This window comes from Carcharodon carcharias, chromosome 10, assembly GCF_017639515.1.
Source record: "Carcharodon carcharias isolate sCarCar2 chromosome 10, sCarCar2.pri, whole genome shotgun sequence".
Classification (NCBI taxonomy): domain Eukaryota; kingdom Metazoa; phylum Chordata; class Chondrichthyes; order Lamniformes; family Lamnidae; genus Carcharodon; species Carcharodon carcharias.
The window spans coordinates 116,709,221-116,732,740 of NC_054476.1; the positions used below are offsets into that span (position 1 = coordinate 116,709,221).

At 42.7% G+C, this 23,520-nt stretch overlaps 1 protein-coding gene across 3 annotated transcripts in view; it reads left to right on the forward strand.

Annotated features, from left to right (window-relative positions):
• ap2b1 (adaptor related protein complex 2 subunit beta 1) overlaps nt 1–23,520 on the forward strand; it is a 325,740-nt gene that overhangs the window by 40,711 nt on the left and 261,509 nt on the right. For 2 of the 3 annotated variants that reach the window (XM_041196885.1, XM_041196886.1), the window contains exons 2-4: nt 5,337–5,394; nt 6,671–6,776; nt 17,758–17,893. In XM_041196885.1, coding sequence (XP_041052819.1) covers nt 5,358–5,394; nt 6,671–6,776; nt 17,758–17,893 — 279 coding nt within the window. In that variant the 5' untranslated portion in view covers nt 5,337–5,357. Of the gene's footprint in view, nt 1–1,403; nt 1,496–5,336; nt 5,395–6,670; nt 6,777–17,757; nt 17,894–23,520 lie in introns of all 3 variants that reach the window. The other variant, XM_041196884.1, reaches the window with a different exon arrangement.

The following is a 23,520-nucleotide window of genomic DNA, read 5'->3' on the forward strand; positions in this document are numbered from 1 at the left end:
CCCTTCCCCCCTCTTTCCTTCCCCCTTCCCCCTCTTTCCTTCCCCCTTCCCCCTCTTTCCTTCCCCCTTCCCCCCTCTTTCCTTCCCCCCTTCCCCCCTCTTTCCTTCCCCCCCTTCCCCCCTCTTTCCTTCCCCCCCTTCCCCCCTCTTTCCTTCCCCCCCTTCCCCCCTCTTTCCTTCCCCCCCTTCCCCCCTCTTTCCTTCCCCCCTTTCCCCCCTCTTTCCTTCTGTCCCCTTCCCCCCACTCTGTCCCCTTCCCCCCACTTCCCCCCCCACTCCCCACCACCCCACCCCACATCCCCCCCCTTCCCACTGGTTGTGTGGGACATGTTGGTGAATTTTATGCGTGGTTGGGTGTTACAGCTGCTCTGCCAGTTGGCTGTTGGTGTGAGGTTTAGATCTTGAATTGCTCAGCAACCAGAGCTACCCACAGTTTGACTGTGAAAATTCGTAGACTGTAGTTCTGGAATGGGTGAGCCCTGTAATCTCTGGTGACAAGTAGCGATGGAGTTGCCTCCCATCATTATTACAAAATTATTTCATGGTAATGTTGATCCTAAAAATATTGAAATGTGTCTCACCTTAAAAGTGTAAAACAATCTACAGCTGAAATCTGTTGAGTCTCTGAGTGCAATAAGAAGCCATGCAGTACTAAAGATTCCAAGTTAGATTCCAGATCTGTAATGATTTAACTTATTTCAGATGGGGGCATACATTAGTGTCATCCTTGGGAGTTAGGAAAGGGAGAAACTAACAAACAGTCCAAGTTTCCCCCTCTGATTGCTGTGCAGAAAAATGCTACTGGAAATTGGATATTGCATGAGAATAAAATTGGACTGGGCTGTGACAGCCCCCAGTGTTGAATAGCTCACAGTTACTTGGAGGACAAATGACCACTTGGATGAGGTGTGTGGGAGTTGATACCTTCAGGCGAACAATCAATAATGCATTAAAAGCGCACACAGTGACTTATAAGACTGACTTTGTCTTCTGGTGTATTTGCAAAGAAAAAGCTTAATAATGGGAGTGTGGGATGTTACAATCATGTCCAACTATTAAAACAATTGTAGACTTTCCACCTGTGCCACGAATGAGGATTTAAGCTGAAGTATTGGTGGTTGCAGGCCTGTCACTGCTGGTAGAACTAATTGAGTTCAGAATGGTACAGACATTTTGCAGTATCAATGTGCTAAATATCTCCTGCATTTATGTTGCCCCATTGACAGCAAAATCATTCCAAGGCAGGAAAAATAAATGTTGGCCTAAGAAAGGAGCACTCGGACATATGCCAATTACTGAATTACACTACACTTTTAAGGACTGAAATTTTATTTTACTTTTTCTAAATTGCCTTATCTCCTTATCATGATTTTTTTTTATTCCTCTCTTTCCCATCTTCCAAGGATGTTGACACCTTGCTGGAGTACAGTTCCATGAGTGCTGGACATGCTTTGCACGGCACCCTACTGGCCCATAATTTGTTTAAACCACAAAGGTGAAGGAATGTTTGGCTATCATCCATCCTGGGTTATGTGTACTTTTAGAGAATGCAATGATTTGGCAGAAATTTTACTTAGAATTCTTATAAGCAATCTTATCTTGTTGATATTAATTTAAGTTGTGTAATGCGTTCTGTCTGCTGGTTTTTGAGCGATTTTTAATTAAACATCTTAAGAAAACGCTTGACCCTGCTCCTTTTTATCTTCAGCTTAAAGTGGTTATGGTACTGGGTTTGTAACCCCAAGATCAAGAGTTCAAATCTTACAACGGCAAACTATGAAACAATGTAACTTCATCTGAAACAGATGGAAACGGGTTTGTACTCGAAAGAGTTAAAAGTGGAGATATTTCCAGTTCATTAAAATCTCTGCCTTCACCACTGCTTTCAGCTGTTGCTAGGATAATAATGTGTACGTTGCTGATGAGCAGCTGTGACACTAGGTGATGTTATCCCTTTTTCGGGCTGCACAAGTGAGTGTAAAGTATGTGGCTTTTGATCAATACCAGGAGGCAAGCTTTTGTGATCAGAAGCTGCATTGGTTTCCAGTGCTGTGGAAGGTTGCTCCTTAGAACTGTAGTTTTTATCTGACAGATATTTGGGAGGGGGAGAGAAAGTTTCTACTGTGCTGAAATATGGCATGAATTCTGGGCCCCCTGCAATAGACTTCACCCTCAGATAGTTAACCTGCAAAATTAACCTGTGAATGTTAAATTAATACCATGGATTTGGAAAAGTGTTCAAAAACTATGTTATTGAGCTAATACCGAAGATGAATAAGGGTGTGTATTCATTTTTATAATGGAGGTATCACTGTATATCTCTTCCTCCCGCCCAATCTTCCATTACTCTCTACAACTACAAACAAAACATGGGATAAATAGAATATCACACTTGGACAGAAAGCACTGATTCATCTCCCTCGTATATGTACCACTGATTGTCCACTGTTCAGTTTCTCCCATATTCTGATATTCAGAGGCCACAATAATAGGGAACCGTCAGAAGGATTTTCATGAATTGTGATGGTTGGCTGTATGTGATGTTCCACAGTTTAACCTTTGTCTCAACCTCAAGCATTGGCTTGTGTCTGGGTTGGACTTGGTAAGCGCCAGAAGGATGTTCCCCTTGGCTGTGGGAGCCTAAAACTAAGGGCGTCACCATCTCAGAATCAGGGTATTGCCTGTATTTGGTATGGTTGTGAATGTTTGGAATTCTCTACCCTGAGAGCTTTGAATGCTCCATCAGAGCTCGATTGATTTGTTTTTGAATACAGGGAATTTAGGGATATGAGGATAATGTGGGAACTTGTGATAAACGATCAGCCATGATCTTAGCAGGCTCGAGAGTCCAAATGTCGTCTGCTCCTATTCCTCACATTCTAAAAGTATTCTTAAGGTATATGACATCGCGGTGTAGAGTCTGCACAAACCTGGTGTTAGCTCATGAGGCGTATTGCAAAAGCTGAGCCCCTTGTTGCTGTAATTGAGGGGAAAGCCCTCTTGCCACCTGTCTTTTTTTTTTACAGAATGTAGGTTGACAGTTAATCCTGTTAGTTTCTGTCAGCCTGGCTGTAGCATTCTATCTGGCAGTCCTGGGTACCCTAGTCTGCTGTATAGCTGGTTGTCGTTCTCTGGGATCCTGAGGCTCAGATTGGTCCCAAATTTTTGAAGCCTTCACTGGGATTTAGTAGTTTGTTACATTTTACCCTGTTTAAAGAGGAAGTAACTTTAACGAAAATACTTCCCTTTGTATACTCCTGAATGCAGAAAATGACTTGTGTGGAAATTGCAACAGACTGTCCTTCTCAACCAGTCCATATTGATATTTATCTTCCATATGAACATGAATCCTAATCCTATATACCTGTCCTGTTCTTGGATCCCTTTGAATCTATTCATGGCCTCTGCTTCAAACCCTAAACTTGGTGGTGCATAACCCTCTGTGAATGGGAAAGAAGAAGTTTCCTACTTTAACTTTGCTACTCTTTATATTGCCCTTAGCCTCTCAATCACAGGAAACAGTATGTTTCCATCTACTGTCTCACCCTCTCATTATTTCTGTTCTAGGAAAAAATAACAATGAAAGCTGTTCTTCTGTTTTAAAAGCTAACTGGTTCACTCAGGACTCTCTGCTCCAAGATTGACTCTTAATGTCCTCTGAAGTTACCCAGCAAACCGTGCCGCTATCATGATCATTGCTATCCAAGAAGGCAACCCACTGTCATTCTGAGGGCACCTAGGCATGAACAATAAATCAGCATTGATATTGTCATCCTCACCCTGAGACCAACTTTAAACAGAACAGAGAGATGAAGAAACCAAATAGCGAGTTGATGTAACAGTGACAATGTAGAATCCATCAAGTGTGACTAAGACCCAGCTAAGGAATGGGGCAGACCTCTCCCTAGATGAGGCAATAAAGCACCAAAGATATTAGAGGATGCTTCAGGAGACAGCGAGAGAGAGAGAGAGAGTAGCATACAAATAACCACACCTCTAGGAGCCAGAGAGGGTGAAGTAGGGCAGTAATATTAATTATATTCAAGAGGTGGGTATTAACTGGTGATTCACTTCTCCTCTCTAAAAGAGACTGAAATTGTGGTGGCTGGGTTTTGGAGGTGCATATTTGGAAAGAGTATCTTTTTAAATAAAAGCTTATAAAGGTAAAGATTAGACTCCAGTTCTACCCTTCACCACCCGTTTTCTGGAATATAACAATATGCTGATAACTCAATCCTTTACTTTTGCCATTTCTCTAAATGCTTTCCAAGAATTTATTATGGTAAACAGTTCTGTAATATAATTTAAACTCTACTTCAGGGTCAGTATTATTAGGAATAAAGCAATAATCTTGATTCTGGTTTCATTAGCTCCTTGATGTGCATGTAACGTGTGTTCTTTATTTGTTGGTTTCTCACAGCCAGCCTCTGAAGGAAATATCACATTTTTACAACTTTGTTTTAATTAACAGCTGCAGTGGCTTGATGTTGACTCATTGCCGCTTCCTCAAAACCAGCTCTTCACTGTCTATTTTAGAATATTGGGAAAAATTTGCTGCTTTTGGTGAATTTGGTGAATTTTACACTTGTTAAGGTGTAGGTATGGAACGTAGTTTTTCCCTAGTCTGTGCATTCTGTGTTTGTGTCAAAATACTCCCAGGTCAAGTCCCAATAGTTCTGTTGAATACTTGCCTTAACTCATAATAAAAGATTCCCTCAGCTGCCCACTGCACCAGGGCACATGTAAAGTTCCCGAATCCAAAAAGCCACGTTTATGGTCTTTCCAAGGAGCATTGAAAATTTTAGAGCTATCTGTTGTTGAATTGACATGTTTTTGGTTCAGGGTTGAGGCTGTTCCCTTTCATTTCATATGGGATCCTTATAGGACACTTTATCTCATTACTCTGGTCTGGATGACCATGTAACGAAAAGAAAATAACTTCTATTTATAAGGTGCTTTTCCCGACCTTGATGTTCTAAAGTGACTGTTGTCAATGAAATACTTTTGAAGTGTAGTCACTTGTAATGTCAAATGCAACAACAAGGTCCCACAATCAGCAGTGAGATGATCTGTTATTTTTTTCCATGTCAAACTTAAATCCCCAGGCACTTGCATTCAAAAAAAAAACAAATGAAAACAGTTTTCCTGACTGAAGAAATGGTTCCTCAGCTGTCTACAAGCCATTGGAATCTATGCAACAGTGCTGCTAAAATTACAGAAATGCCCTCTGGTATTAACACAAGCTTGAACTGTTGATGCAGTTACCAATTCTTCTACTTGTCTCGGAGAAAAATTGTTGGGGAAAATCCTGTTCTAAAATGTCTCTTCTTTTGCAGGAAACTTAAAATATTGCCACCATGACCGACTCCAAGTATTTCACAACTAATAAAAAAGGTGGGTTTCCTGTCTTATACTTCCCTTATGATTGCTTATTTTAAAGCACGCTTGCAACTTGGCAAAGCTCCAAACGTTACTGACGTGACAATATTTAATTTAAGTGATGGAGTATCCAGTGGATGTAATGCACTTTGGGAAGCTGAGGCACAGGTTGTGACTCTGAAGACCACCCATTCCCAACTCAGTCGAACTGTTGGGAAGGCATAAGAGAACTTCTGAGTGTAAACCGATAGAAATGGGTTTTCAAGCACCTTCCCTGGCTACTTCCACAGCTCAGCGCAGGATTGGTGGGGGAGGAGAAAGAAGAAACATGGCAGAGGGAAGAGTACGAGTCTATAATGTTATAATGGTGGATGTGTGCTGTTTATAAGGATTGGTACAGTGCTGCAGTTTCTGACTGAAGCGGAAAGCTACATGCTTAATTAATTGGCTGGAAGGGACAATTTGACCAAATCACAAGTATACAGAGGTTTAGATCAATAGCCTGTGATGAAGTTAGCTTCTAATTCATCAAGATCCCATTTGATACCTGCAGGGAGTACAGCCTATGGGTGATTACCACAATTCTAATTATGAAATTTGGCTGTAGTGCTCAATGGACAAAGATATTTACTTCAGTTGACATTTTTTCTGTGCACAAGGAACCTTTATGCTGAGCTTTAGTTTGCTAGAAGTGAACAAAGCATATTCTGCTAAATACTTTAGGTTAAGGGGTTTATGAAACCAGATACTCAATGTTGCCATGCTGTACCCTTGCTTTTTTGGTGCTGAGTATCCACCAATGATATGTTTAGTCTCGCTACTGGATGAGATGGAAAAACACAAACTCATTGATTTTTCCTTTCTTGATGCCTGAAGGAAATGTGTCACATGGTATTTTGTTGAGCTGTCAGATTTGCCCATTGGATTGTGTTGACGAAGTTGATGTTGGTTTGGAGGGTAATGGCTAAACTTCAATTGGACTATGAATAGCCAAAAACATTGGTTAGGGTTCCTGGTTGGTGTTCAGTGACTAGTACAGGATAGTATATGCATTGAGGTTGGTTGAAGATATGACCAATCTTGGTGGCGAGGCTTCAAGGTTGAATAGTCTACTGTCATTTCTTTGTGAATAATGGGTCTCCTGGTACCAGAGGGCTGCTGATCTTTGTGGAATCACTGGCTTTAGAAGAGAAAAAATAAGATGCCAAGGAAGCAAGTGAAAATTACTATTGCAGCTATATCTATGGTACAATATTCTGGCTAATCTTGTTCAACTGTTTTATTGTTTCAGGAGAGATATTCGAGCTGAAGGCTGAGCTGAATAATGAAAAGAAGGAGAAAAGGAAGGAAGCAGTTAAGAAAGTCATTGCTGCTATGACAGTTGGCAAGGATGTGAGGTGAGGGCATATAATAATCAACATTTACCTCTTGAGGGTTTCCCTCTGTGACTGTGGTGGATTTGCAGTAACTGGTGTTCTCTCCAAGGGTTTCACTCGATGACCATGGTAGTGGATCTTGTGGTTCTAATAGCGGTGAACATTGAGAATGCTATTGAGGGTTGCAACCTCCAGGGAGCCCACTTACAATTAAATCTGAATGGGTTGCAGAGGAACTCGCGCTGATAGTGCCGCTTGGACTTGTCATGTGGGAGCTTGGGCTGATTGCCCGTCACTCGCACCAGTTTTTACATTAATATTTTTAGGTGTAGAGTCTGTACAGGAGAGCTGCCCCTTTAGGACAGTAGGAGTGTGAAAACACTCGCGGTCCACCCACACTCTCGGCTCCTCCTCCCTGCTCTTCTTCCTCCATCCCCCCTTCCCCCCTCCCCTTCCCCTGACTTCTCTCCGCTCTGGCTAGTTAGTGGCACTGATGTAGGCAAGGTCACTTGATGGAGGGGAAAAGCTGTTGTGGGGGAGCCTTGGGTGCCTTGGGATGTGGGGACAGCAGCAATTTAAATTGCACCAAATTAAAAAATCATTTTTAAAAAAACACACTCCCCTGTCATTGAGGAGAGGACAGACCTCAAGTGGTGTGGCTTCGGCTCATGGTGCCAGAAGGGACATGGCTTCATCAGCAATGTGTTGTGCTGCTCAGCCTCTCTCTAACTTAACCATTAGAGCGAACTCCTGCTGCAGCTTACAATCAGGGTAGGGTTGTAGTTTTTCATGTGATCAGCAGCGAACACCTCTGCTTCACTGCTAACCGTAAGATCCAAGTCATACTAATCTACGTTTTCTCTGAAGCTTTTGCTCTCAGGATGGTGGCGGGACTTGAAGGAGAGGTGGGAATATACTGTGCCTTCAATTCTGAGAGTTTGAGTTGATGGTCTGTCTTGGTGATGCGCTGACAGAATTTGGAAGTCTTATTTAAATTCCAAAATCTGCAAGGTGCAGATGGGCAAAAAATTAGTACTTCTGATATCATCTCTCAGAAAACCACCTCAATTTGTGCCTTTAGAATGTATTATTTTAAGTATCAATTTTTCCTTTTCACTGTGGTCCTGTGACCTTTTAGCCCTAATTTAGGTAACTGGAGGTAGAGAAGGTTGGACATCTGTATATAAGCCCATGCTCCTGTATTTTTTATTTTACTGAATGGTGCAAGAAGGCATCCCATATCTTGAACCTATAGAAAATGGAGTCGACTTCTTAAAGCCAAATGGATCACTTGTCTGTTTGAACACTAACGACCGATTTTGTTAAGTCAATCATTTGTTCCTATCTGAGCTGAACAGCGAATTGTTTGTACACAAAGTGAATCTGCCATGGGCCAAGTAAATATATCTGCTCACTAACAGCCCAGGCTATTGAATTCTTAATTCACAATGGTGGCTCATCAACATGGGATGGAATAGCTCTATCTTCGGCATTCTGTTTTCTCTCTATAATATATCTTGGTACCTGTTGAATTTCCTGGTGTAATTTCTTGAGGGAGGCGTGAGGATGGAGTGGGTGGAAATTGTCATGGTCAGGTATGGGGATTGAGACAGTTTTCCCAATTTGGCCATTGGTGCTTCCAGGTCACATGGAGCAAGGTGCCTTCAGTCTGCTGTAACCATTCAAGAATGCTCCCATTTGTCATACCCAAATGTCCATGTGACCTTTCTGAATCTGATTGCTGATTCAGTGTCACTTTGATTCTGTGCTGTGGATTCATGCTGATAAGTTGCTGAACATTGCAATCAAGCTTGTTTCATGTAGGAGATGTATTGCTAGCAGACAGCCCTAGTTGGATTTGAGCTTAACTCCTAGAAATGAAAGAATAGCTTGCTGATGCATTGTTCATCCAACCTGATTCTGCCTGTATTTCAATTTCATGTGTCTATTCTTTTTTATTTACAGAGTTTTATATTGCAAAATGGGTGATTGAATATGAGCTGTGAGCTCACCATGTAAATGTTGAAATGCACTTAATACTGTTTAAGTCCATTATTTATCCATGACTGTGATTATAGGGGAGGAAGGGTGTTGCTGTCTGCTTTTCTTAATACCCGTTCACAACTTTGCAAGGAATGTAGGAATGTAATCTCCTCCCCTACAAAGTTCAGTAGAGTATTAGCAGTGTTAGAAATCTGTAGCAGGCTGAGGTTCTTTGCTTCACCAATGTCCTTCAATTCAAGCTGATATTGATTAGAAAGGGGAGTGAGGTATATGTTACCCTCCCAAATTGGGGTTGAAGTACAAGTTAGATGAGGGCTTGGCCTAAATAGCCAAGTGGTTATGGTACTGGGCTTGTAACCCCAAGATCAAGAGTTCAAATCTCACAATGGCAAACCATGAAACAATGTAACTTCATCTGAAACAGATGGAAACGTGTTTGTACTCGAAAGAGTTACAAGTTAGATGAGAGAGGATGGGAAGAGGCTTGACTGGAGGATGAACACCAGCATACACCGATACACCTGCTTCTGTGCTTTGTATTCTATTCAATCTACTTCAGATTATCAAGAGTGTCTTGGCTGTAAGGAACCAAGATGGAAAGGGTGGGGCAACTTCAACCTTAAGTGGGTGAAAATCTACAACTCTCCTGAATGGTATTAATATCAAATCTTTAGCTACAAGGGTGGTCATTATGGAAGATGGGAATGTTTTTATGGTGTTAAGGTGATATGGGTTGAAAGTTGAACAACATTGCTGAGCAGGTTAGAAGGAACTGGGAACGATCTGTGCTAATATTTGATGTGAAAATAACAATGTTCCTTATCTCAGCGTGGAAGTACTTTGAGTGTTCATTGTAGGGATGTGGGTATTGCTAGCATTTATTGCCCATCCTCTTGTTGCCCTGTGGGCCACTTTTTTTCCGTCACGGGACAGTTAAGAGTCAGCCACCTTGCCGTGGGATGGGAGTCATGTGTAAAGACCAAATTGTGCTGTAACAGCAAGTTTCTTTCCCGAAAGAACTAGTTGGGTTTTAGCAGTCTAACAGCTTTGTGGTCACCTTTGTTGATGCCAGCTTTTTGTTTCCAGACTTATTACTGAATTTAAATTTGTTACCTTGAGTGGAAAAGCTAACCAAACAATATACGTTTAACAAAGAAAGTAGTTTTTCTAGTTTTCCTGTACTGTAGAGAGAGAATTTGCTTTCTGGTTTTGGATCACATGACTAGGAATTTTTTGGATGCCTGTGACCTTGTTCACATTGCAGGTTGGAATAAGTGTGCCCTGCCAGTGTAATGTGGAATTATAGACTGCATCAGTGAAGTGCTTGCTTCCTGTCAGGTAATGTGAAGCTGCACAGCAGTTGCAGCATGCAGAACATTTGCAATTATATTGAAATCATTAGCATTATGGGTTGTCAGGTTATTGCTTATCAACCATGGTAAGCAGCTCTTGGTAGGAAAACATTATTGGACTGATTCCAGTTGCTAATGAAGAGTTAATTGCATATGCAATGTCTGGAGCCAGGTATTGTTTTTAGCTGACATGTTACAATCGTGATGAAATTTAGCCTTTAGAATACGTGTCAAGATAGACATTCAAGCAAGCAAAGAAGTTGAATGCATTCGAGGGAAGCACTAGAGAGATGGTATCAAATGCTGAAATGTGGTACCCCGCGGGTTTGAGCCTTTGACTCTGAATCACCGGATTGTTATGGTGTTGAAGGAGGCCTTTCGGGCCATCGTGTCTGCACCAGCTCTGAGCATTTTAACTTAGTGCCAATCTCCTGCCTTTTCCCTGTAGCCCTGCTCATTATTTCTATTTAAATAATTATCCAATGCCCTCTTGAATTCCTCAATGCCTCTGGCAATGAGCCCCTGCAGCTCAATGGGATGAGGATAAGTGCTTGCCACCATTAGAGGAAAAGTCAGGAGATCAGTATCCTTGGTCATCTTGGCACACCATTAGGTAGTGGGTGTGTTACAGTTCACTCAGGAAGTTCAAGTTGCTGTGGCAACTTGCACTTTTACATGTGGTAGCCTGGAGCTACGGATAATGATGGTAGAGGTTCCAAATTTCTTTCCATCACATAACTGATCAGAAATCTCTCCCACTCTTATTACCTGCCACTGGTGTGTGTCAGCAGGATTTGCAGGTTGATACTCAACCTGTTTGACCACTGATTCCTGGAGTGGGACTTGAACCTGGAGCTTCTGGCTTAGAGCAGGGATGCTACTTTCTGTGCCATAAGACCTAGCACCATTAGGTGCCTGCTTCAAATGCAGGATATCCACAAGCAGGTTATCTGCCTGCTCCCTCAATTGGAGATGGCACACAAACTAGCTCTCTGTTTTCCAACCTCTTTTCACCTTGATGTGACAGATAGATGACAATGCCATAAGGCTGCTTAACTGGGATTGGTCAGACATGTACTGATCACAAGGCTATCTATTGGGATTGATCAGTGTGCTGTTATTTTTTGTAAATAGATTGATTTAATACAAATTGGGTCAAAATTTGGACAAGTGAATTACTCTGAACTGGCCCTGTTTCCAAAGTTTGGTTCATTATCTATTCTCTCTCATGTTCAATTTCTTTTTTTATTTTTCCAATGCTTTAATTACATATTGTTTTTAATTTGTAGGAATTGTTTTGTGCACACCAATGTTAAGGACTGTTGGGGTAGGGAGCTTGTGAGATTTAGGATAATGCTCCTTGTTATGATATGGCAGGCAGTAATTGCCTGGCTGACCAAATCCCAAAGGGAAACTTAGCCAAGCTATCACAACGATTCGCAGTTTGTATTTTTATTACGGGAAGGTATGTGCACTGAAGCCAGAAGTAAAGAGTCCACTACAACATTTGGAGATTTTCAATAGTAAATGAAAACATTTATTAACAAAAGAAAATTTAAACACACAAGATTACAGTTACAATTAAATGTAGCCTTATAGTGTTTCCCAAGAGATTTCTATTTAGCCAGACTCCTAAAATAAACAGCCTTTTCAGGTAACAGTCCAAATAGATTCTTAATCTATAAAACATCAAGTAATGTTACCACAAGGCACCCACTGTTGCCATAAAGGAGGTATTTCATAAGGCTTCCCCCCCCCAACCCCCCAAATGCTCCACTCGGCAATGGAAAACCAAGGCTAAAACAAAATCTTGTTTGCTGGAACAAGAGAGCACTTCCCTGGGTAGTTAGAAGCTGATACTTCACCGTACATTCTTCAAAGTGTCATTCTTTTCTTAAATATATTTTCTTTCTTTTGACCTTTAAAACCCATTATTTTAAACTTTCTTTGAAACTCCAACTCTTCCAAATATCAGATCTTTCATGTTTCCATCTTGTCTTTGCTTTTGGGTCAATTAATATGATTCCCCCACTACTTGTTTACCTTTGAACTCCTGCAAGATGCAAATATTTTCTTTATCACCCTCTAATTCCCTTATGAAATTCAAATAAACTCTAAACTTATCTATGAATTCAAATGTTGTCTCGTCCATTTCCATTTCAAAATGCCTGCTTTTACACGTAGCCCCTTTGATGATTTAAACCTTGCAATCTGACTGTCTTCAGTTTAATTAAATTAGACACACACACACACACACACACACACACACACACACACACACACACACACACACACACACACACACACACACACAGCCCCCACATACACACACAGGCCTGCTTCAGTATCCCACAGTGATGTTTGAGGAAAAGAAAATGAAATTTCCTTTACACTTTCCATTCTGTTACATGGATATGTCTCAAGCCTAATCTTGATGGATTGCCTGTGCTAAACCGTATGAAATATGTTCCACACCGGTGAATGTGTGTCCTGTCTGAGTGAAATTGTTGATTTAATGGTTGTTAGTATTAGTAAGTAGGTGTCATTTTATTTTATGGGCTAGTGCTCGTGAAAGGCTAGTTTGAGATTGCCGAACAAGAGTATGACCAGCTCTTTGGAAAGTGCCATAGCATCTGTTGTATTCACTTGTTCAAGTGGATGGAGCCTCAGTTTAGAATGGCGTCTTTTGAATAGCAACTCCAACAATAAGTGCTTAGATTATATGCTCTAGTTCATAGTGGTGCTCGCAGCCACAACCTTCTGATTCAGAGGGGAAAAAGCGATAAAGGTACCAGGCAGGCCTCCTTTTCCTTCAGGGCTGGTCCTTATCGGCGTTGACATGTAATGTGGTCATTGAGGCTGGAATCTTAGATTTCCAAAATCTAAAACCTTAGATTTCCAGATGTTTCTTGGGATACACAGGAGAGATGAGGATGACAATCTAATAGAAATGGTTGGAATTTTTTTTTCATTCACAGGATGTGGGCTTTGCTGGCTGGGCCAGCATTTATTGTCCATCCCTGTTTACCCTTGAGAAGGTGGTGGTGAGCTGCCTTCTTGAACTGCTGCAGTCCATGTGGTGTAGGTGCTGTTCCACAGTGCAGTTGGGAGGGGAGTTCCAGGATTTTGACCCAGTGACAGTGAAGGAATGACGGTATATTTCCAAGTCAGGATGGTGAGTGAGTTGGAGGGGAACTTCCAGGTGGTGGTGTTCTGCAGCCCTTGTCCTTCTAGATGGTAGTGGTCATGGGTTTGGAAGGTGCTGTCGAAGGAGCCTTGGTGAGTTCCTGCAGTGCATCTTGTAGATGGTACACACTGCTGCTACTGTGCGTCGGTGGTGGAGGGCATGGATGTTTGTGGATGTGGTGCCAACCAAGCTGGCTGCTTTGTCCTGGATGATGTCAAGCTTCTTGAGTGTTGTGGGAGCTACATGCATCCAGGCAAGTGGGGAGTATTCCATCACACTCCTGGCCTGTGCCTTGTAGATGGTGGACAAGCTTTGGGGAGTCAGGAGGTGAGTTACACATTGCAGGATTCCTTGTACAACCTGCTGTTGTAGTCACTGTATTTATATGGCTAATCCAGTTCAGTTTCTGGTCAATGGTAACCTCCGAGGATGTTGAAAGTGGGGGATTCAGTGATGGTAATGCCATTGAACGTCAAGGGGCAATGGTTAGATTCTCTCGTGTTGGAGATGGTCATTGCCTGGCACTTATGTGGTGCAAATGTTACTTGCCACTTGTCAGCCCGAGACTGGATATTGTCCAGGTCTTGTTGCAATTAGGTATGGACTGTTTCAGTATCTGAGGAGTCGCGAATAGTGCTGAACGTTGTGCAATCACCAGTGAACATCCCCATTTCTGACCTTATGATGGAAGGAAGGTCATTGATGAAGCAACTGAAGCTGGTTGGGCTGAGGACACTACCCAGAGGAACTCCTACAGTGATGTCCAGGAGCTGAGATGACTGACCTCCAGTAACCACAACCATCTTCCTTTGTGCTAGGTATGACTCCAATCAGCAGAGAATTTTCCCCCTGATTCCTATTGACTCCAGTTTTTCTGGGGCTCCTTGATGCCACGCTTGGCCAAATGAGGTCTTGAGGCCTTGATGTCAAGGGCAGCCACTCTCACTTTGCCTCGGGAATTCAACTGTTTAGTCCATGTTTGAACTAAGGCTATAATGAGGTCAGGAGCTGAGTGGTCCTGGCAGAATCCAAACTCATTGATAAGCAAGTGTACCACTGTTGATGACCCCTTCCATTACTTCCACCATCTGCTGTGGCAGGATTCGAACCCGGTTCCCCAGAGCTCTTTGGATTACTAGTCCAGCAACAATATCACTGCGCAATCGCCTTCCCTTAATGATGCAGTTATAGAAGCTTAAGAAGTGGCAGAGAGAAAACCTGTTAGCAGGACAATGTTCTGTTGATTGAAATGACTGGGAATTTGAGGGCTCATTTCCCAATGTATTTAACTCCCTTTCTTTTTATTCACTCCCAGTGGAGACCCTGCCAGAGTTAGACAAATATTGATGCAGCCATTTCCTAGCAGATGTGTGAAGAAGTCCAAAATGATTCTCTTCTGACAATTTTTTTCACCTTTTGATGCTTCATCCTGCTGACCTTGCTGAGAGTAAGAATTTATTAAGCAGAAAAATGCTGGTACAAATTGGCATAATGCCATTCTCTGCACATCAAGGGACAGATTCATTGAGCCACCTGTCAGTGTGAAATACAGGGCAAGAATCTAGCACTTTTTTTCTCTTTTTTTTCATAAATGAGCTTTAGCATGCAGGTTGTCATGATTCAGGCTTTTTCCAACACCTCTATTCTGAAAATGGATTAATACTTTATTATATTATTTAAATGGAGAAAGACTGCAGAAAGCTACAGCACAGAGATTTGGGGGTCCTAGTGCATGAATCACAAACAGTCAGTGTACAAGTTCAGGTAATAGGGAAGGCAAATGGAATGTTTGCCTTTATTTCAAAGGGAATGGAGTGTAAACATAGGGAAGTCTTGTTAAAACTATACTAGGCAATAGTTAGACCACACCTAGAAAACTGTGAACAAGTTTTGGCCCCATATCTAAGGAAAGATATACTGGCATTGGAGGCAGTCCAGAGAAGGTTCACTAGGTTGATCCCGGGTATGGAGAGATTTTCTTATGAGGAGAGGCTGAGTAGGTTGGGCCTGTACTCATTGGAGTTTGGAAGAATGAGAGGTGACCTTATTGAAACATATAAGATTCCTAGGGGGCTTGACAGGGTAGATGCTGAGAGGTTGTTTCCCCTTGTGGGAGAGTCTAGGACCAGAGGGCATAATCTGAGTAAGGGGTCGCCCATTTAAGACAGAGATGAGGAGGAATTTCTTCTCTGGGTAGTGAACCTGTGGAATTCTTTACCACAGAGGGCTGTAGAGGCTGGGTCGTTAAGTATATTCAAGGCTGAGATAGACATTTTTAATCAGCAAGGGAATTGAGGGCTATGGGGCAAAGACAAGAAAGTGGAATTGAGGATTGTCAGATCAGCCATGATCTCATTGAATGGCAGAGCAGACTGGATGGGTCGAGTGGCGTACTTATGCTCCTATGTCTAATGGTCTTACTTTTCTTAGACAAAATCTGGCTCATATGAGCTGAAAACTGAATTTTACTCTGCCATATGAAATAAGCAAAGCCTGTCTAAGAACTAATCATGACAATAGTAAATAGTTTATTGGAAAATGTGTAGTAAGGCTCCTCTGTTTTCAGTTCAGAAGGTGCAAAATATTTCCAAAGTCAGACCATTTGTACAAGTTAATCTACTCAAATTTGTATGTAAAAATAATATTCAGCAGAGCAAAAAGCAAACTGTCAGTAATAAATGCAGCATATAATGAGTAATATGGGATGCAATCAGTAAAACGTAACGTGCAATTGGTAATTGTATGCAATAAATAATATATTTTACAAGCAATCAGTAATGCATACAATTTGGGATATGTGTATCCGGTGAGTAATAGTGCACAAGGACATGTAATTCCTAACCTATAAGCACATGCAATCAGTAATAGAGGACATATATTATGGGCTGAATTTTCTGAGGAGTGGCAATCACCATCAGATTGGAACGCCCCTCCCCTTTAACTCCCATGTGCTCTGGAGCTCCACATTTCTCACCTGGATGACTGAGCTGGGCTCCCTGAGAAATGTGGAGCGCAGCTGTTCCTGGAATCCTTCCTTTAGTGTAGGAGCACCGGGGGAAACCAAGCTACTAACCCTTTTCATGGCACTAGCTGCCATGTACCGCTAAGGTTAAATGTCCCAAAGTCACTTTGAGAGGCTGAGAGAGAAGGTAAGTGTGTAGGGTAGATAGTCAGTAGGTGGGGTGGGAGGGGCTGGTAGTGGGAGGTGGATGGGGGTAGGGTAGGGGGTTGGGGATAGTTGGGGATCAGTTGGGGTGGGGGGGCGTGCATGGGGGTTGGGAGTTGTAGTCGAGGGGTCAGTAGTATGGTTAGCACTGGTTTTAATCCTTCTAACATTTCCTGAGTAACTATTCTGCTAAATGAGAAGGAACCATCCGAAGTCTCCCACTCTAACTCAGAGTTTCAGAGGCTTCCAGATGCAGGGTAATTGCCCAACAGAAGTTAAAACTTCCTGGGCAATGCCCACGGAGTCCTTGTATTGGGATCTCTGAGGGTTCAAGTAGCACTTCTTCAGGGTACCTGTAGGTGTGATCACCTGGAGATTGGAAGATCTGGGTCCATTTTGAATGTTTTAAAAGTGATTGTTATTTGTTTATCACCTTCAGGCAAATGCTTAGATGCTATAAAAAATATTTTTCTGTACAATAGAAGCTTATGGTCCATGATTCACTTTCCATACGTATAATAATGAGGATGAACAGAGACTGATTGAAGCAGAAACTGAAAGATTCTGGGTTCCAAGGATATTTCCCCTTTTAAAGCTCAAACAAGTTCTTTGAAGGTGATTTTATTATTTTATTTATTAAAGGGATGTCGGCTTCGCTGGCTAGGCCAGCATTTTTTGCTCATCCCTAATTTCCCTTGAAGGTGGTGGTGAGCTGCCTTCTTGGACCGCTACAGAATGTGGCGTAGATACACCAACAGTGCTTTTAGGGAGGGAGTTCCAGGATTTTGACCCAGTGACAGTGAAGCAATGGTGATATATTTCCAAGTCGAGGTGGTGTGTGGCTTAGCTGGGAACTTCCAGGTGGTTGTGTTCTCATGTATCTGCTGCCATTATCCTTCTAGATGGTAGTGGTTGTGGGTTTGAAAGATGCTGACTCACAATCAGACTTGATTATATCAAGTATCAAAACAACAATGTATGGTTCATTAAACCGTATTTTATAGTGTGGCCTCATTAACACCACTGGAGCACAGATGGAAAGCACATACATCCACATAGATTAGCATAACCAGGTCTGACACATTTGATTGGCAGAGGTCATATTCAACACATAGTCTAGCAGTGGTGAAGGCTGTTTGCATTGCCACACAGCTTCACATAGAAGTGGTGTAAAGACGTTCCAGCCAGACAGGATGCTGGATACCTTAACTATTTAAGACTGTTTAATGCAGGAAGAAGCCATTCTATTTTTATCAAGATAAACTGATTTGCCTTCTATTGTGTTTTGTGTAGTTCACTCTTTCCAGATGTGGTGAACTGTATGCAGACTGACAACCTGGAGCTGAAGAAGCTGGTTTATCTCTACCTCATGAACTACGCCAAGAATCAGCCTGACATGGCTATCATGGCTGTCAACAGCTTTGTCAAGGTATAATTATGAAAAGTTGAGAAATCTCATGAAGTTTTCCAGGGTTGTACAGAGTCAAAGATGTCAAAAAGCCCCATGTTCTATTCCAAGTCTGATCGAGGGTGAGGTACTGCAGTTGAGACCCCCCAACCCGGTTAAGGAATAGATAGATAAGTCAGCGTTTTTGCACCACATCACTATCCAGTCTTGACTTCTGCTGGAAAATGGTTGCGCCTGGATATTGGGTGAAACCATGATTGGGTTTTGGCCCCTCCATGGTAAAACAACCTGCTGATTCTCACTACATCAGCTCAAGTGTGAAGAAAGGCCGGTTGAAAAAGGAGGTGCCGGGGGCTGCTGCTGCCTGCGCAACCATACTGTGGTGAGAGTTGGTATCTGGGCAACACTGCCCTCATGAGAGCCAGTACCTTTGGGAGGTGAAGAAGGTTGTATTTTGAAAACGTATAGAACAATTCTTTTAATCACAGAGCAGCAGATGTAGCTTGGAAGCACAACAATATGGTTTGGACTTGTTGAGAATGTGCGCTTTGGTAACATTTGCTGTCACTTATATTCCTGTTTCTTTATGTGGACAAGTCTTGACAACTGATGTTTTCTTCTCCAGTTGGATCAGTATCAAAGTTGATTTTTTTTCACTAATTCATGTTGTTCTTTGCTGTGCTCCAGTTATATATCACACATCTCACTAGAGTCCCATCAGTTATTATCAGAACATGTTTTATTCTGTGGTTTATGGCTACAGTTATAGTAGGGACAAAAATCAATGCAAAAGTGCCTAAAGAATCATGGGCTGGCCAGTTGCTGTGGTACATTCACAGGAAAAAAACTCAGCATATAAGTCCCACACTTATTAGAGCAGACATGAGGACTAAGCTCATTTCTGAAGCCAAGCAGTATGCTGTACACATGGTAATTGTACTTCAGTTATGAGCTGTGTTAATATACAGTACTGCTATGATAAAATGGAAAACCTGACAGTTCATGTGAAATTAATCGATTTGTTTCTCAAAGTAAGTTGACCAGATTTTTTTTGAAAGGTTAAACAAGAGTTCAAGAATCAAGAGGTTAAATGCAAACATTTTGCCAATTTTCTTTTTGCCTTGTGCTTCATGAAACTTTGAAAACACTGTTGCTCGGTGTAGGTTCATAGAGACTGTTAACTCTCCAGTCCATGCTTCACAAATTAATCTAAACAGTGTGTGTTGGGGGATCATTTAACTGAAGTGCATCGTGGTTAGGCCCAAACCTGTCCTTGTATAGTCCATCGATGTACACTTTCCAGCAGGGATCGTTAGTAATCCAGAGACCCAGGGTAATGCACTGGGGACCTGGATTCAAATCCCACGATAGCAGATGGTGAAATTTGAATTCGATAAAACCCTGAAGTCTAATGACCATGAAACCATTGTCGATTGTCGTTAAAAAAAAATCTAATGTCCTGTAGATAAAGAAATCTGCTGTCCTTACCTGGTCTGACCTGCATGTGACTCCAGATCTACAGCATTGTGGTTGAAGTGACCTAGCAGTATCAAACCACTAAAAAGTCTAAAAGGAATGAAATTGGAGGAATCAACCAACATCGATCTAGGCATGGAAACGACAACAGCAAACTCAGCTCTGTCGACCCTGCTAAATCCTCCTAACTAACGTCTCCGGGCTAGTGCCAAAACTGGGAGAGCTGTCTCACAGACTAGTCACGCAAATAGTCCTGTGTTGTAGCTTCTCACAGACTAGGCTCAGTAGCACCACCACAGACCTGAGTGTCCAGACCCTAAATTACATAGCTGCTGGACTGGGTCTCCAGGTGGTGAGGGAACCAGCAAGAGGGAAAAACATACTTGACACCCTCCTCACCAATCTGTCCATGACAGTATCGGTAGGAGTGACCATCGCACAGCCCTTGTGTGATGTGTAGCACTACCACTGTGCTAAGCGGGATAGATTTTGAACAGATGTAGCAATTCAAGCCTGGGCATCCATGAGGTGCTGTGGACCATCAGCAACAGCAGAATTGTACTTGACCACAACCTGTAATCTCATGGCCTGGCATATACCCCACTCTACCATTACCATCAGGTCAGGGGATCATCAACCCTGGTTCAATGAAGAGTGCAGGAGGGCATGCCAGGTCCAGCACCTGGCATACCTAAAAATGAAGTGTCAACCTGGTGAAACTACAACACAGGACTCCTTGCGTGCCAGAAGCATAAGAAGCAAGATATAGACAGAGCTAAACAATTCCACAACAAACGGATCAGATCTAAGCTTTGCAGTCCTGCCACATCCAGTCGTGAATGAATGTGGGCAATTAAACAATTCACTGGAGGAAGAGACTCTACAAATATCCCCATCCTCAATGCTGGGGGAGCCCAGCACATCAGTGCAAAAGATAAGGCTGAAACGTTTGCTACAGTCTTCAGCCTAAAGTGCCCAGTGGATGATCCATCTCAGCCTCTGGAGTCCCCAGCATCACAGATGCAATTCTTCAACCAATCCACTCCATGTGATATCAAGAAACGGCTGAAGGTACTAGATAGTGCAAAAACTATGGGTCCTGACAATATTCTGGCAATAGTACTGAAGACTTTTGCTCCAGTACTTGCTATGCCTCTAGTCCAGCTGTTCCAGTACAGCTACAACACTAGCATCTGCCCAGGTGTGTCCTGTGCACAAAAAGCAGGACAAATACAACTTGACCATCAGTCTACTCTTGATCATCAATAGAGTGATGGAAGGGGTCATCAACAGTGTTATCAAGTGGCATTTGTTCACTGACACTCAGTTTGCTTTCTGCCAGGGTTACTCAGTTCCTGACCTCATTACAGCCTTGGCTCAAACATGGACAAAAGAGCTGCACTTCGGAGATGAGGTTAGAGTGACTGCCCTTGACATCACGGCAGCATTTGACTGAGTTTGGCATCGAGGAGCCTTAGCAAAAGTAGAGCCAATGGGAGTTGGGGGGAAAACTCTCCACTGGTTGGAGTCATACCTAGCGCAAAAGAAGATGATTGTGGTTATTGGAAGTCAAACATCTCATTTCCAGAACATCACTGAAAGAGTTCCTCAGGGTAGTGCCCTAGGTCCAACCATCTTCAGTGGCGTCATCAATGACGTAAGGTCAGAATTGGAGATGTTCGCTGATGACTGCACAATCTTCAACATTCGTGACTCCTCAGATACTGAAGCAGTCCATGTCCAAATGCAGCAAGACCTGTACAATACCCAGGCTTGGGCTGACAAGTCGCAAGTAACATTCACGCCACACAAGTGTCAGGTAATGATCATCTCCAACAAGAGAGAATCAAACCATCGCCTCTTGACATTCAATGGCATTACCATCACTGAATCCCCCACTATCAACATTTGGGAGTTACCATTGACCAGAAACTGAACTGGACTAGCACTATAAATACTGTGGCTACAAGAGCAAGTTAGAGGCTGGGAACCCTGTGACGAGTAACTCACCTGACTCCCAAAGCCTACCCAGCATCTACAAGGAACAAGTCAAGAGTGATGAAATACTCCCCACTTGCCTGGATGAATGTAGCTCCCACAACACTCAAGAAGCTTGACACTATCCAGGACAAAGTAGCCCGCTTGATTGGCACTACACCCACAAACATTCACTCCCACCACCACCAGCGCACAGTAGCAGCAGTGTGTACCATCTACAAGATGCACTGCAATACCTCACCAAGGCTTCTTTGACAGCACCTTCCGAACTCAGGGCCTCTACCATCCAGAAGGACAAAGGCAACAGACACATGGGGACACCACCACTTGGAAATTCCCCTCCAAACCACTCAGCATCCTGACTTGGAAATATATCACCGTTTCTTCACTGCCATTGGGTCAAGATCCTGGAACTCCCTCCCTAACAGCATTGTGGGTGTACCTACACCACGTGGACTGGAGCAGTTCAAGGAGGAGGTTCACCACCACCACCTCAAGGGCAATTCGGGATGGGCAATAAATGTTGGCCTAGCCAGTGACACCAACATCCCATAAATGAATTTTAAAAAAACTAGTGATTTGGGGCAGTAACTGAGGCTGGATTACCTTTGCCCTGCCTAGTCCTGGGGCACTGAAGTCAAATATAGCAATTCATAACCTGTCTTTTTTTCTCTTCACAGCTGCTGATTAGCCAGCTGTGCATCCCAGTACATTCTACTTTGTTTCAGATTCCCAGGATTTTAACTATAAAGACTTAGGCTGCTGGACCAGCTGACATTGTCCAAATTGGCAGAGCCCAGGGATTGAAAGCGGCACCTTATTGAAGCATTTTCATATCCAATTATTCTCTTCAATTCTCTATTGAGAATAGCCAGATCATTAACTTTCTCTGCTTTTAGTGTGGAGTATTGAGTTAATGATTATGTTAGGGAGACCATGATGTTATTGATATAAATATGACAGCAAGAACCTGATGACCAAAAAGCTCCAAGAGAACAATCTGTTCCCTGGAAATCATGTGCTCACCTTGAGGTCTTTGTAAATAGTTCTGAATAAATAGTTTCAAGAAATACTATATACTATCTCAAGTCTATCATAGAATAAGCAAAGCCTCATCAAGGTAAGGTAAGACAAGAAGACATGGTAACAGTAAACCCTCATTGAAAAATACTGGCAGAGCTGGAGGCTGCAGTTTAAGAAACTGAGGCCTCAGATTGGTAGCCCACAGGTGAGGACTTCGCAACGACAAAGATCCAACTGAAAACTAAGGGAGCAATGAGATGCACACAATGTCGACAGCCATTACCCAACCGATAACCTTTCCAACACATCGAGAGTCCGCAGCAAGGGCAGTGATGGGAGATTTGGAAGAGACAGTTTGAAAGGCACCGAGCAGCTTCGGGCTTACATAGAGCAAAAGGGAAATGCCAGATCTGGAGCTTTTTATTCGCAGCTGGGGCAATAGCTGATGATGCCTTGGGGCGATAAGGTGTCTGGGAGACCTTGGCATCACACGCCAAGGTTATGGGGCTTTCATTAAGTACTTCATCTCTAAGGAAAATCTAGTTAAAGTGCAAGAGGAGCCAAAGGTTTGGTGAATCCATTGGTTCCTTTATTAATTATTTATATTGATTGGCTAGAACCTGTTGTTATGGAGCCTTAAAGCATGTGTTGATTCAAGACTGCATTGTAGTTGGTGTGCTCGATGACACGCCGTCGGATTTGTTGCAATCTGAAGAGGATTTGACGTTAGAGAAGGCCAATCAGATCAGGAGACAGACGGAGTTGGGGTAAAATTTGGTGAGCCGTTGAGGCTCGGGACGGTTCAAGTCAGTATGTAGGCCCAAAGTCTGGAGTCCTGCCCACCGAAAAGCCTGCCAAAACCACTGAAGGGGTGGTGAGAACTCTTTCCCCTCGGCTAAAATTCTCCAGATGCATCACCAACAGACAATACTCTCCAAGACTGCCCAGCAGGATAACCAAATGCTATCTCTGTGGCAGGACTGGACATTTTGAACAGTTCTGTAGATCTAAAACACTATTCAAGGCATGAAAGCTAGAATATGTTCCAACCACTTTGAGGTCCAAGAAATAGGAGAAAAATCCTTCCAATATGATGATTTCCTAGGAGACATCAAAGAAACTGGTACACAGTTCTGGTCTGTAGAGTTGGA